At 38.6% G+C, this 15645-nt stretch overlaps 1 protein-coding gene across 1 annotated transcript in view; it reads right to left on the reverse strand.

The window, feature by feature from the left end:
* Positions 1–4: 4 nt before the first annotated feature.
* LOC139946777 (mannosyl-oligosaccharide 1,2-alpha-mannosidase IA-like) overlaps positions 5–15645 on the reverse strand; it is a 36737-nt gene continuing 21096 nt past the window's right edge. Inside the window, exons 5-10 of the mRNA XM_071944469.1 lie at positions 11205–11328; positions 10404–10497; positions 8239–8354; positions 6575–6788; positions 4582–4754; positions 5–2671 (exon numbers count right to left, since the gene is read on the reverse strand). Coding sequence (XP_071800570.1) covers positions 2450–2671; positions 4582–4754; positions 6575–6788; positions 8239–8354; positions 10404–10497; positions 11205–11328 — 943 coding nt within the window. The 3' untranslated portion in view covers positions 5–2449. The remainder of the gene's footprint in view (positions 2672–4581; positions 4755–6574; positions 6789–8238; positions 8355–10403; positions 10498–11204; positions 11329–15645) is intronic.

Raw genomic sequence — 15645 nt, forward strand, 5'->3', positions numbered from 1 at the left:
CCGATTGGAATTTCAATAACAGTTTATTAACAACTACGCTGGCAGCGTCTTTGGTGAGTGAACAATGCTAGATTTGATCATGATTTGGCAGTAATTACAAAAATCTGAACCTTGCCTTGAGTTGACATTACTTCTTAGAACCTCAAGTAAAAAAAAAAATTCTAATGCGAGACTTTACGACACCAGGTGGCCTCAGAATTACCACGGGTAAATTCCCATAGACCTTACCGCAAATACTTGACATGTGCGTGTTAAGCATGGAATCAAATGCATGCTGGTCTAGCTAGCGATCAAGTTTGATAGAACTGTGCCTATTAAATTAAACCATGACCCTTAAACCATGTAAACTCATGAATCAGAAAGTGGGTTATAGCACACACACAAAAAATAATAAGTTTGATCGCTAGCTAGACCAGCATGCACCTCATTTCACAGGTCGCGCTTGCGGAATGGGTGTTTGCGAAGAGGTCCATTCTTTACGCAGTTCGACCTAAGTTTGCTGCCACCTAGAGTCCACCAAAAGTCACCCATTGACAATGAGTAAAACGAGTCTGGGGACATGCCATCGAGATGTCGATTTAATTTTGGTTGATCTTAGAAAAATTGACTAGAGCAGGAACTGAACCTGTGACCTTCAGATTAATGGCCGGCGCGCTACCAACTGAGCTATCTAGCCCTATGGTGGCAGTATCCCAGGATGTACATGTATCGTAAACAAGGCATGATCACTGGCCATGATTTCTGACTAGAACCCTAACAATTTATATTCTCCCACTAATTAAATTACAAGGCCTTATCAAAAATGCATTGCAAGGATTCACCGTGAAAAAGCAGATATACATTTGAATATACAAGTTTAAGCAGAAAACTTGTTTGAAATCGTTCCGATGAAACTTAACTTGAAAACACAAAAAATGATCCCAGCCGAACTAAAGACAAATTGGATAAAATAAATCTTAACAAAATTCCACCAAAGCACAGAACTTATACCTTGTTAAAAAGAACAGCAACAAACTGAGGACATGTTCGAACTTGGGGCTACGGCTGGACTTCTGTTATCTTACAATGTCTTATGAAAAATAGGACATCCTTAGTAATACCCTTAGCAACAGTCGTAGCCGCAGCTGTAACCACAAATTTGGATACAGCTTAAGGACATGTCAAACAATACAAGGGTCACATATAGGTCAACCTTAGAAACATCCTTAGCAACAGTCCCAGCCGCAGCTGTAGCCGCAAATTGAAAAAAAAAAGCTTAAGAAAAATATGTCCAACAACACAAGGAACCAAATATAGGACATCCTTAGAAAAAACCCTTAGCAAAAGCCGTAGCTGTAGCCGCCAATTTGGGTACAGCTTCTAAGGTCTGTATTGGCGGCTATGGCTAAGGATGTTTCAAGACTATGATTCAATGCATGTTCTAGTGATGATCCAGCCAAAGCCGCACCCAGCTGTAGCCACATCCCCTAAAGATGGTCTTGTCACCTAAAAAACTCTTGTGCCTAAAATTTGTAAAAAATGTGATTAACCAACTGTGACCTCAGATCCTAAAAGCTATTTATAAAACTCAACAAGGCAAATGAGTCACTTCAAGATCTTTCCATACTAAACTTTGGTAACCAACCTAACTTTCGTAGAGCTGCTCAAGCAGAAAATATTGCTTAACATTTAACTGCTAAGCAGAAATGAGCAGGATACCAGTCACAGACTGTACATAATGGAATGATAGTTCGGCTGGTAACCTTATTCTGGTAAGCATAATTTTGTTGTGCTAAGTTACTTTTTACGCTTAACAATTTTCTGCTAAGCAGATATGAGCAGGATAACAGTCGTTGTGCTTGTGACATGAAAGCTTGGCTGGTAACCTTTTACTGGTAAGCGTAACTTTGTTGTGCTTAGCAGGTTTTTGTTTTTTGCTTAGCTACTTTGATATGCTAAAGCAGCTCTATGAAATTAGGCTGCTTAGCACAAAAATTTGCAAAGCACAAAACAAATTATGCTAACCAGAATAAGGCTACAAAAAATATTGTTTCCACATGAACCACTTGTGACTGGTTCCCTGTTATTTTTTGTGCTTTTTATAGCAGAAGAAGAAACAAATTAAGCACAACTTTCTGTAAGCAGCTTTATGAAATTGGGCACTGGGGAGGGAAAGAGGGAGGGAGGGGAGGTGGGGGGGGGGGGTAAAATATTACCAAAGTTTTACAGAAAACCATGAAGAGCAGACTTTTTAGTGCTTCACCGAAACATGGGATTTTACCTCATTTTTACCCATTTATGTACAAGTGTTGAATTTATCTACATTAGAGCGACTCATTTCCAATAATTGGGAACAGAGATTGATAGCTATGTAAAATTTAAAATTCCAATCCCCGTCTCCCTCCTCCCCTCCCCGCCAAGAAATCAAAAACAAAATGCTGGCACAAAATATATTAACTTGCATCTAGAATCAATGTTTCCAATCTTTTATAACGGGTAGAGGGTGAGCTTCTGTGTTTAGCACCCACTGATCCAGGGGTATTAAGTCGTCGTTGGAAAACAAAAGATAGAGGTATTTTAGTGTTTCGGCGAGGAAAAAGCTTTGTTGGACGTCGTCGTGGCTGACTTTGTTTGCATAGACATCTCGTATTCCGGAGAAACCGCTGTCCACGCGACAGTGTTTATTTAGAGCCTGAAGCGAGAAGAGAGTGAAGAGAAGGCGAGGTTAATTTACAAGTTCAGATGAAATAATAATACATGTATACTGCTATTGGGATTTCATATAGGGCATATGTCCACAATTAAGAACAGACTAGCTTATGAGACTAGCTTATGGAGCTTGAACAAAGAGAGACACCTATTAAAGACAGGTTTTGCAGGTTTTTATAAATTACATGTTGTGAGAAACTGCTCCCTGTGAAGTAAGTTTTTGAGAGAAGAGGTAGTTTCTCACTCAAATAATTAAAGACTTAGTCTTTCATTATGAATCTGAAAGCACACAAATGTGTGCAACAAGGGCGTTTTTTTTTCATTATTATCTCGCAACTTCGATGACCAATTGAGCTCAAATTTTCACAGGCTTGTTATTTTATCCATATGTTGAGATACACCAAGTGAGAATACTGGTCTTTGACAATTAACAATTAACAAAGGTGTCAAGTGTCTTTAAGATCATTGGTGTGGTGCGACATAGGAGAGGAAGATATTGGAGGATTCCAGTCACATGCAGGTATTAAAGTTGGGCGTGGGAGTAAGTACTTTATAGTGCAACCCTCGCCCACTGCAGTAGGTGAGCGAGACTGACTATCACAATACACTAGAACAACTCTAGAACCAATGTCAACATTTATTCTACTGAATGGGCTACTCTTTTTGCACACCTTCCAATTTGTCATCTACAGTAAAACTAGTGACCTACAGTGGCCTAGTTTATAAGAGCCGCTACCTATGCAGAAAATACTGCTTAACACAGACCTGTATGCTTCGTTTTTGAAAGGGCAGGGGCACCCAGGCATTTTCTTCTTGGTAAAGGGCACCCTACGAGGGCACCAAGGCAATGACAACAGGCCATTAAGACAATCACCTTCATTGCATCCGTGAAGTATCAGGCCTATTTTCTGCTTTAAAGCAAACAGGAGCAGGATACTAGCCATATAAAGCCATGCAGTATGGTTGTTTAGTGCAATCCTGATTTTATTGTGATTAGCTACTGCTTGTGTTTAGCTTTATGAGAGTGGGTCTCCTAGTCCTGAGGGATTCAAACTCTCTTGTTATTTTAGAACTAAACAATCTGTGAACACGTCTCGAAGAATAATTCTACCATCGTTTAAAGCCATTATACACTTTCGGTAAACAGTATTGTCCAAGTCCCACACTTCGTGTATCACAACTTATATATAAAATAACAATCCTGTGGAAATTTAGGCTCAATCGGACATCGGAGTCGGGAGAAAATAACGGGGAAAACCCACTCCTGTTTTCGCGCGTTCACCGTGTCATGACATGTGTTTATAACAAATCCGTAATTCTCGTTAACGAGAATTTATATTGTTTTACCGTTTTCTCAAAAAGTAAAGCATTTCATGGACTAATATTTCAAGAGAAGTCTTTCACCATTACCTTCTGTAAACCCTGTAAATTATTTGTAAATCTGTGAACTTTTTTTTTTTTTCTGTACCGAAAGGGTCCAATGGCTTTAAAAACTGTACTCTCGCTACCCTCCCCTGGGTGACTGCAGACCTGATACTTCATGGAGGTAACAAAGGGGATTGCCTCAATGCCCCATGGTCATTGCCTTGGCGCCCTTGAAATGCTCTAGACAGTAGAAATTTACCATTCCCTCATAGGGTGCCTTTTACCAAGAAGGAAATGCCTTGGTGCCCTCGCCCTTTCCAAAACGAATCATCAGGCCAGTTTGTTTTTAATAGCTTCATGAAAGTGGGTCCTGATTTTGATGGAATCAAACCTTACATTAAAAACTCTTTTCGTTATTTTATAATAAAATCTTTGTAAACATGTCTTGAAGAATAAGTCCACCGGTGTTTAAAAAATGTACTCCCATTACCCCCCCCCCCCCCCTAGAACTATGCTAATGACACTTACCTCAACAGCCTCCCAGCCCCATTCTCGGTATTTCTGGTCATGTGTGAGCCTCCACATCACAAAGTACGATTCCATGGTCTCTGGCCTCAGGATGTAATACTTCTCGTTCTGTCGCATGGCAACCGCCTCCGACCGACCCTCAAACCGGAAGGCCTCTGGACCGAGTTTAGTCGCTGTTAACGAGGGAGAGAGCGATACAAGAGGGAAAGACTTAATGTTAAGGTCTGAGGAGAGGTGGGGGTTTTCTTGATGGAAAAAAAAAAAAATGATAATAAAATAAAATAAAAAATAAAAAAATTAGCATAAAGTCATTTAGGCCTATCTGATTGGCAACATTTACAAATACACCCAGGACTTAAGGCTGTGCATGATGGAAAAATACTAAGTTAAATTAGCAGTGACACCATGTAAACAAATTCTGCTGTGAGAAGTGGTGGTTCCGCTGAAGACGATCAGAGCATACTGATCGAAACGCCGAGCAGACAACAGGCTATTCTCAGAGCTGCTAATACTCACCAACAGAGACTTTTTACGCGATGTCACCACAAAGCTTACTTACTTATGAATACAGCATTAATGAATTTCAATGTAAGATTCATCTACATAATGTGCAGATATTTTTCAGAAATGTGTTAAGGCAAGATTATTATTATACATGTAGATACGACTAGGCCTATTCGTTAAAAAAAAATCAATTTGAAACACGCAATCAACAAAGGGGCTTACAATACATGTAGTTCTCTTACACATAAAAACCTTGTCATCAACAAACTGAATTGTTATTATTAAAAATGGTTTGCAACTGCAACACACCGGCTAACAGGCGAAATATACAGTTTCCGAAAACAGTGACTAAAAACTATTGAAAGAATCAGAATACATACATATACACACCAAAATGAAACATAGTTATTTAAAACTATTTAAGAACACTTTAGTGACAGCTAAATATTCAAAAAATTAATAAATAAACAAACAATTAAGTTCACAAAATCTTGAAAACAAATAGTTACAGAATATAATGGTCTGAGGTTTCGACCCTAGAGAAGAGTCTTTCTCAAAGGCTAAATAACAAGACAATAGATATACATGTAAACAGGTTGTTTAAGAAAGCAGTCAAGTGAACGCACAAACAGAAAGCAGGGGATGAACAAAGGGGAGGGTAACAACAAAAGGGGAGGGGCTTGTTTGACCACACGAGGTAGGGAAGGAAATCTTCTCAATTCATTTTGTTCATTGGTACAAGTTTCAATTGAGCAAACAATTCAATATTGGTAGTTGGCGGCCAAAAGTTCTGGACTTCAGCTGTGGTGCTTCTGATCAGCAGAGTGTGGGTTCCAGTCCTGGTCTTGACACTTGGGTGAGGAGTAGCAAATAAAGTGAAGTGTCATGACCGGGAATCGAACCCACACCCCGATGACTAAAACACCAGAATTTACCCTACAACATGTACAATAATAAAATGGGTATTCAAACATTGCTGCAAATACCTGTAAAAAAAAAAAAAAAATAATGGCTGTTTTTTTAGTCTTGAGCTTAAAGACACTGGACACTATTGGTAATTGTTAAAGACCAGTCTTCTCACTTGGTGTATGTCATGATATGCATAAAGTAACAAACCTGTGAAAATTTTAACTCAATTGGTCTGAATTTGCAAGATAATAATGGAAGAAAAAACACCCTTGTCACACGAAGTTGTGTGCTTTCAGATGCTTGATTTCTAGACCTCAAAATCTAATTCTGAGGTCTCTAACTCAAATTCGTGGAAAATTACTTCTTTCTCGAAAACTACGTTACTTCAGAGGGAGCCGCTTCTAACAATGTTTTATACTATCAACCTCTCTCCATTCCTCGTTACCAAGTAAGGTTTTATGCTAATAGTTATTTTGAGTAATTACCAAGTGTCCACTGCCTTTTAATAATGGCCTAATACTGAAATTACTGGCCAGTGGTCCAGTGTAATAATTCCAGCCCCTGGTTTGAAATACCGTACCTGTGTTATCATAAGCTTTGTGACAAGTCTCCGCCAGTTTCTCCCCCAGCTCGATGTAGTGATCTTTCTGGGTGGAGTACTGAGCACCCAGACCGAACATTCCCCCGGAGAAACACGATAGATGATCCATCTTCTTCTCCACACGGTTCGCTCGCCACTCCCCGATGTAGGTCAGACCGGCCGGTGACGTCTGTTTGAGTTTCCTCTCCAACGCCTGGGAAATCGTTTTAAGATAGAGAAGGAGGGAAGGGGGTGATACAGAATGTTGAATAAATCATGACTTAATTAGGCTGGAGTGATGAGAAGTAAACAATAACGGGAGAGAGTTTAAAGGCAGTGGACACGTTTGGTAACTACTCAAAATAACTATTAGCATAAAACCTTTCTTGGTGACGAGTAATGGGGAGAGGTTGATGGTATAAAACATTGTGAGAACTGCTCTCTCTCTGAAGTGCCATAGTTTTTTAAGAAAGAAGTAATTTTCCACGAATTTGATTTCGAGACCTCAGATTTAGAACTTGAGGTCTCGAAATCAACCATCTCAACGCACACAAATTCGTGTGGCAAGGGTGTTTTTTTCTTTCATTATTGTCTCGCAACTTTGATGACCGATTGAGCTCAAATTTTCACAGGTTATTTATTTTATGCATATGTTGAGATACAGCAAGTGAGAAGACTGGTCTTTGACAATTACCAATAGTGTCCAGTGCCTTTAAGAACAAAAGTTTTAACACATTTGTTAATACTGGCAAAAGTGCTATTCACACAACAGCATTTTAACTAGAGGACCCTTGCTTAATTTTAGCATGGATGTAAAAATGTAGCAATGTTTGACAAGATTTTGCAAAAGAACTTGGACAGTAGAAAGAAATTGTTGTCCTTTCACACGAGGTACATTTTGTAAAAGTTTACAACAATGCTACAGTTTAGCAAGGGACCCTTGCTAAATTGCTCTTGTGTGAAAGGGGCTAAAGACCAGTATTCTCACTTGGTGTATCCCAACATCTCATTTTATAAAATCAACAGTTCTTCATTGCTGAGTCAGTTATTTTTTTGAGTAAATACCATAGAAATAGAACCCGGAGAACGCTGAGCTCGACCACTCTCTGTGTCGTCTGTGCACGCGGCCTATCAATACCACGCAATACGCGCGCATGGCAAAATTATCATCGAGTGACACACGCGTATGGCAAAATGGCAAGATGTCAGTCACATAGACCATTTCTAGTGTTTTCATTGGTCAATGATGATGTCGTTGTATGGCAAAATTGTATGGCACAATTTTTTGCCATACACGCGTTACGAAAATGGCGTATGCGCATCCATAAAAATGGTTTCACAACGAAACCGCACGCACAATGAGACACTCAGCGTTCTCCGGGTTCTATTTCTATGGTAAATACTAATACTAGTGCTTTTAATCATGACATGAGCACAATGGCAAATTCTCACGGGATTGCTCCACAATCACTTTAGAGTGTTTTTTCTTGCAGCTCGGATTAAAAATACATCATGGTAAACTCAATTCATTGTCAAAATGTAAACACAACAGGGAGTCTGATCAGTTCATAAACATGATTCCTGTAAAATCAGTGACCGGCTGTGGGTTGTTTAAGCATGCTCAGTAACTCAAAATTTATTTTATGTAAAATTGTTTTAATCACCTCAGCTGCTTCGAAGTACATTTTCTTAGCTCTTGTGTCCTTCAGTCCAGACTGGATATAAGACTTGAGTAGATATTCGTAGAAACTGTCGCCTAATGCTCCTAGAGATACGTGTTCTGTAACATAAAGGTCAAAGAATGACGAGTCTTAAAGGGTCTATGTACTATTTATATGACAAAAAAACACAATGTCCACAGATTAACACTAAACTTACACAGTTTGAAGATAATGATAGTAGAAAACTTCCCTGAAAGTATTACTTACTGAGGTGCTAAAGTTTTTGAGAAACGAGTAAAACAATGTCATGAAAATAGTTTGTTGTCTCAGTGATCATGAGACAAAAATTATTTTAGCATGTAAAGACGTATTTTCACTACATGGTTTTACTCAATTCTCAAAAACTACAGCACCTCAGCAAGTAATATTTTCAGGGAAGCTTTCTACTATCATTATCTTCAATCTGTGTAAGTTTAAAGTAAATCTGTGGACATCGTGTTTTGTGTTACAAAAAGTACCCAAATCCATTTAAAGGAACACGTTGTCTTGGATTGGTCGAGTTGGTCTTTGAAAATCGTTCTGTAACCGTTTGTTGTAAAATGTATGGTTAGAAAGATATTGTAAAAGTAGAATACAATGATCTACACAAATATGCCTCGAAATTGCGTGGTTTTCTTTTTACCCTGTTGACTAACACGGTCGGCCATTTCTGGGAGTCAAAATTTTGACTCCCACAAATGGCCGACTGTGATAGTTCGCGACGTAAAAGGAAAACCGTGCAGTTTCAAGTGATACTTGTGTGGATCATTATATTCTACTTTTAAAACATCTTTCTAACCATATGCATTTCATAACAAACGGTTTCAAACGCTTTTAATAGACCAACTCGTCCGATCCAAGGCAACGTGTTCCTTTAATAACATTGATAATAATAAATATATATAATAAAATTACTAATGATAAAAAAAATTGTAAAGCGCCTGATGCAAAAGCCTCTAAGCGCATAAAAAGAACAATAAAATATACAATGTGAAAATACAATTATAAATAAGCAGATTACAAATTAGCAGCTTCAAACAAATGAGATTTTTAAAGAGACTTAAAACATTGTAAAGAACTAGCCTGGCGAGTATGCACAGGAAGACTGTTCCAAAGAAACGGTGCAGCATGTGAAAAAGATCTGTGGCCATAAAAAATGGAAGAAGCTCTAGGAGTTGATAGCAATGACTGTTGAGATGAACGTAAAGTCCGAGTAGGGGAATAATGATGAACAAGTTCAGATAAATAAGCCGGAGATTGACATAATAATAATAATAAAGGAAACTTGTAATGCGCCATGTCTGTCACAGGTGACACTCCTGGCGCAGGAACCCTAACAAAGCTAACAACTGAAGGAACTAATTAAACAAAATAAACAGAAGGAGAAGCAGCTTGTGTGAGGAGGTGGGTCTTGAGTTGGTTCTTGAAAGTGTTGAAGGAAGTTTCCTTGCTGAGTTTGATGGGGAGTGAGTTCCATAGGGAAGGACCAGACCGAGAGAAAGAGCGGTTTCCCCATGTTTAAACTTTGAAAGTTAACAAAAGTATTGTACAAATAGCCAATGTACGGGTGTAATACAAACATGAAGAAATGTATGCAGTATGGAAACTGATTGGTTGAAAACGATTTACAATGATACAACAAGGAAATAAGGAATGGAGTTAAGTCAAAAATAACAATATCAGATAAATATAACCAGGCAAAACACAATAAAGTGGATGAAAACCATGACAAATATGCAAGGAATTTTTTTATTTTTTTATGAGATACATTAAAAAGAAGAAAAATGGAATTAATAAACATAAAGAATGAAATAAAATAATAAACACAATTTGTTACAAAAATATAGATTCAAACAAATGCATCTTTAAAAGTCAAAAGCGAGTCAGCTTGGCGAATTTGAACAGGTAAATGTAAGTCAAGTTTACACAATTATTATTAGTATGATTACTTCATTGGGAAACCATGAAAAAACTAGCATCCCTTAGTAATGTGATTCAAAGAAAGTATGAACACACATTTACGTCCACGTCTTCAGCAACAAACAAGACTTCAGAGCATTTGACAAGACACAGTGAAGAAAACTTGATAAATGACTGAGTAGATATCATCATAAAGAAGAAACACTTACGCTGTCCCCATTTGCCGGTCTTGGGGTTGAGATAGTTCGGATATAAACCATTGGGTTTTGAAAGTGAATCCAACTTCTCTCTGATTTTGTCCACCTGAAAGTAGAAAAAACAAACCTCAATATGGTACATTACGTAAACACGAAAACATAAAATAACGCAATGTCGTTTAAGCTAGCATTTTCACAGTTGTGTTTGGCCAGGTTGCATGCTTCCAGAAGCTCGCAAGCTTTTTCACAGGTGCACTTCTTTTCAGAAAAAGTCCTCTGACTTTTCCAATTGCCAGATCTTTTCACAAGTCCTCTAACTTTTTCTTTGGGGTATATTATCTTTCCAGAAGTCCACATATTTTTTCTCTGTGCACATCTTTTCACAAATCCGTCAGCTTTTTCACTGGTGCACATCTTTTTACAAGTCCAACAGCTTTTCTCATCTGTTCATCTTAACAAAATTTCCATTCGCAAATAAAAAACATTGTTACCTCTAAAAGTGTAAGGTTTAAAAAGTATACCCTTTGCATTGGCCGCCATCTTTGATGAAACGTGCATACATGTACATGAAAGGCGATCATTGGCCAAGAGTCTTGCGCAGCGCCTACACACGTGCACCTTTCCATTGTTTCACATCAAAGAAGGTGTTTAATGATGTCATGTGCAGTCCATCTATTCACAAACCCATTCTGGTTAGCAGATTTCTTCCTCCATAGCAGAATGTTGTTGTGCTTAGCTAATTAGTATGCTTGAAAAAAAAAAACAGTTCCATAAATTTGGCACAGGGGTGACACTTGAAGGCACTATACCAACCTTCTGACGATAAACCGGGTCACCAGTTATCTCTGACAGGTAGGAAAACTCAAGATGCATTGATCCGAACTCGGCGAGTATGGAGCTGCCTCCGGAAGCCCAACCCCAGTTCCGACTGTTTCCACTGTTTAAAAAGAGAAATAAAAAAGTCTTGTAAGAAATTTAGTCTCACAGAAGATAAGACATGGTTACCCGCCAAGTGCTTAAAATTACTGGACCTATACATGTACGCCAGTGGTATAGACGATAATTACAGCATTACAGTATCTCTAATCTCTTGGGATTAATCATCAAGTGCTTAAAGGAACACGTTGCCTTGGATCGGTCGAGTTGGTATTTGAAAAGCATTCTGTAACCGTTTGTTGTAAAATGTATATGGTTAGAAAGATATTGTAAAAGTAGAATACAATGATCTACACAAATATGCCTCGAAATTGTGTGGTTTTCTTTTTACCCTGTCGACTAACACGGTCGGCCATTTATGGGAGTCAAAATTTTGACTCCCATAAATGGCCGATCGTGATAGTTCGCGACGTAAAAGGAAAACCATGCAATTTCGAGTGATACTTGTGTGGATCATTATATTCTACTTTTAAAACATCTTTCTAATCATAAGCATTTTATAACAAACGGTTTCAAACGCTTTTAACAGACCAACTCGTCCGATCCAAGGCAACGTGTTCCTTTAAGTACAACTTGTACATGTACATGTACATCAGCCACTGGCTATTTCAAGCCATTGGGTTACTGGCCAAGTGCCAAAACTACTGGACTCTGCCCTTGGTACAGACAATATTTTAAAGCCATTGGACCCTTTCGGTACAGGAAAAAAAAAAAGTTCACAGATTTACAAATAATTTACAGGGTTTACAGAAGGTAATGGTGAAAGACTTCTCGTGAAATATTAGTCCATGAAATGCTTAACTTTTTGAGAAAACGGTAAAACAATATAAATTCTCGTTAGCGAGAATTACGGATTTGTTATAAACACATGTCATGACACGGCGAAACGCGCGAAAACAGTAGTGGGTTTTCCCGTTATTTTCTCCCGACTCCGATGTCCGATTGAGCCTAAATTTCCACAGGATTGTTATTTTATACATAAGTTGTGATACACAAAGTGTGGGACTTGGACAATACTGTTCACTGAGAGTGTATAATGGCTTTAAGCCCTCAGGTTATTCGCCGATTGCTAAAATTACAGGCATTTGATCCACTGGTTATTGTAGGCCATGGTGTTTTCTGGCCAAGTGCTAAACCTCCTAGACTCATGACAGTGACACAGAGTGGTTATTTCCAGCCCTGTTGCAATAATATCCCTTTAATCTGACATTTGTAACGCGAAGGAAAGTTTATTATTCAAAGAACCCAACTCAACGCAATAACGTAAATGGCATAACGTGCCATAATGCACCACTCTATCACACCTTCATCCATGCAGCGCCGTTTTATATCTATTGGTTAGAACGTTGTCACCTCATGTGTGATTATTTTCGTTGCGAATATTTATATTCGTGCCTTCGTGATGGTTAGCCAATAAAGAGGTTTGGGAAGGGAGGGAATGGGGGGGGGGGGAGGGTGGGGGGTAGTGGGGCGTTGAGGTGGAAGAGGTATAGTAATTGATAAGTTGCATGTCTTAAATGAAGAGACAGTAATTCAGTTCAAGAGAAATTTATGAGAGCATTGGGAGATGGCTGCAAGAGAAGGGTAGTGGTGACAAGGACGATTGGATTCAATGTGTAGGACTGTGTTTCAGGGGTTGTTAGGATTGCCCTGTAACTATGTCAGTGACTGGCCAGCAGGACAAATTACCTTGTTGTTTTACTGGTCGACCAGTTTTTTTTTACACTGGTCCAGCAGCTTTTTCACATGTCAGGCTTGTATGCTTCGTTGTTGAAAGGGCAAGGGCACCAAGGCATGTTCTCCCATGGCAAAGGGCACCCTATGAGGACATTTTAAGTTTCTACTGTGCATTTCAAGGGCATTAAGGCAATGACCAGGGGGCATGGAGGCAATCGCCTCCATTGCTTCCAGTGAAGTACCAGGCCTTCACAGTTGCAGTCACCCAGGGGAGGGTAGCTAGAGTACCATCTTTAAAGCCAGTTGACACTATTGGTAATTGTCAAAGACTAGCCTCCACAGTTGGTGTATCTCAACATAAGCATAAAATAACTAACCTGTGACAATTTGAGCTCAATCGGTCATCGAACTTGCGAGATAATAATGAAAGAAAAAAACACCCTTGTCACACGAAGTTGTGTGCGTTTAGATGGTTGATTTCGAGACCTCAAGTTCTAAATCTGAGGTCTCGAAATCAAATTAGTGGAAAACTGCTTCTTTCTCGAAAACTATGGCACTTCAGAGGGAGCCGTTTCTCACAGTGTTTTATACCATCAACCTCTCCCCATTACTCTTCACCAAGAAATGTTTTATGCTAACAATTATTTTGAGTAATTACCAATAGTGTCCACTGCCTTTAAACGATCATGTCCAATAGCTTTTTCACTAACCATACATGTAGGGATGGGTTTTTTTCAACATTGAAATAACTAGCTTGGCCACTTAGAGACTGGTCCTCAGATGCGTTAATTAATATTTGGCCATCAGACCACCGTTTAAAGGAACGTACCTTAAATGTTTTTTGAAACCGTTCAAATGTTTTAATCATTTGCACTCATAAATGTTGATGTACAATAAAACTAACCCGTGCAGATTTCATTTGAAAAAAGTGGTAGCATTTTTTGAGATATCGTCATACTATGTCCACGCTAAGCTTGGGCGATATCACGATATTATCGAATATCGCGATATTAATTTGGAAACGATTTTGATATCGGATGGATTTGGTTTTAATTGAAATATTGATATATCGCGATATATCGCGATATATCGCGATATCGATTAAATATCGTGATGTATTTGCTAGCTGAGACATCTTGCACCCCATAGGTTTGGAGTAAAACCAGAAGAATAGATCATTAGAACACCTCTCTTATGCCATGACTGTCTCTTCTACAACGTTCACTTGGAGTTTGAAGACTGATGATGTCAAATTTAATTAATCGCGATTATATATGGAATATCGCGATATATTGTGGGCGATATATCGTGAATAAAATAAATCGAGATCGCCCAAGCTTAGTCCACGCAGGAAGAATAGCTAGGAAATACAATACACGATCTGATCTCATTTTCCAATTTTGGGGGATAACAACTGGTACAGTATATTTTTCCATAACCACATTACCACTTCGAAATGAAATGATTCTCAAAATGCGTTAAAAGTACTATGGAAAGCTGCTGTACTAAACGTACACATTCCCTTTAAGTGAGAATGCTGGTTACTAAAAGAACACGTTGCCTTGGTTGGGACGAGTTGGTTTATGAAAAGCGTTTGAAACCGTTTGTTATGAAATGCATATGGTTAGAAATATGTTTTAAAAGTAGAATATAATGATCCACACGAGTATCACTCAAAATTGCACGGTTTTAATTTTATGTCGCGAACTAACACGGTAGGCCATATATGGGAGTCAAATTTTTGACTCCCATAAATGGCCGACCGTGTTTGTCAACGAGCTAAAACGAAAACCACGCAATTTCGAGGCATATTTGTGTAAATCATTGTTTTCTACTTTTACAACATCTTTCTAACCATATCGATTTTATAACAAACGGTAACAGAACGCTTTTCAAAGACCACCTCGACCGATCCAAGGCAACGTCTTCCTTTAATTCATGTATGTCCAATAGATGAGCCACAAGCCTTGGGCAAAATAGCAGCTCTTCTCTTGATATAGGCCTATAAATCTGGAATATGACAATTTCATGTCTGTGAAAATACATACTAGTCCACCACGTTCCATCCATCTGCCCTAAGATTGTTAAAATAATATCTTTTTTGTTTACTCCAGATACTCAATTTATGAGGTCAGTTTATTTTTTTTGCTGCATTCTTTTACCGAAGTGTTTACACCTCATGGCGTCGATAAGAGGGTTAAATTGTATACATGTAGGACCAGGTTTTGTTGTTTATCATGGAGATACATCATGTAGATGTACATACCTAATGTAGATGCACTGTACATGTACCAATGATTAAAGAGCCAATAAAGGATGATCTCAATATGTCAACTATTACCTTTTTATGGCCAAATAGACATCGCAGATACCGGTTAATAACCACTTTACTCTCAAAAATTTGCATTTAGTAAAAAATATCTCGAGTCAAAAAATCACCCAGCTGCGCGGCTTTTTCAGCCGAGAGTCAAAACGGCTTATCTATTATAATGACCCTGGACGCCAGTGACGAATTTCCCCTATTGGTTTTGAACACAGTTCTCCAGCTTTGGCATTTCTACACCAAATAGCCGCCACTGACGTCACGGTTCATTTGTCGCGCGGGTTTGTTTGACCCCACGTTTTTCAGAAACTTGGCTTG

This window comes from Asterias amurensis, chromosome 14 (assembly GCF_032118995.1).
Source record: "Asterias amurensis chromosome 14, ASM3211899v1".
Classification (NCBI taxonomy): domain Eukaryota; kingdom Metazoa; phylum Echinodermata; class Asteroidea; order Forcipulatida; family Asteriidae; genus Asterias; species Asterias amurensis.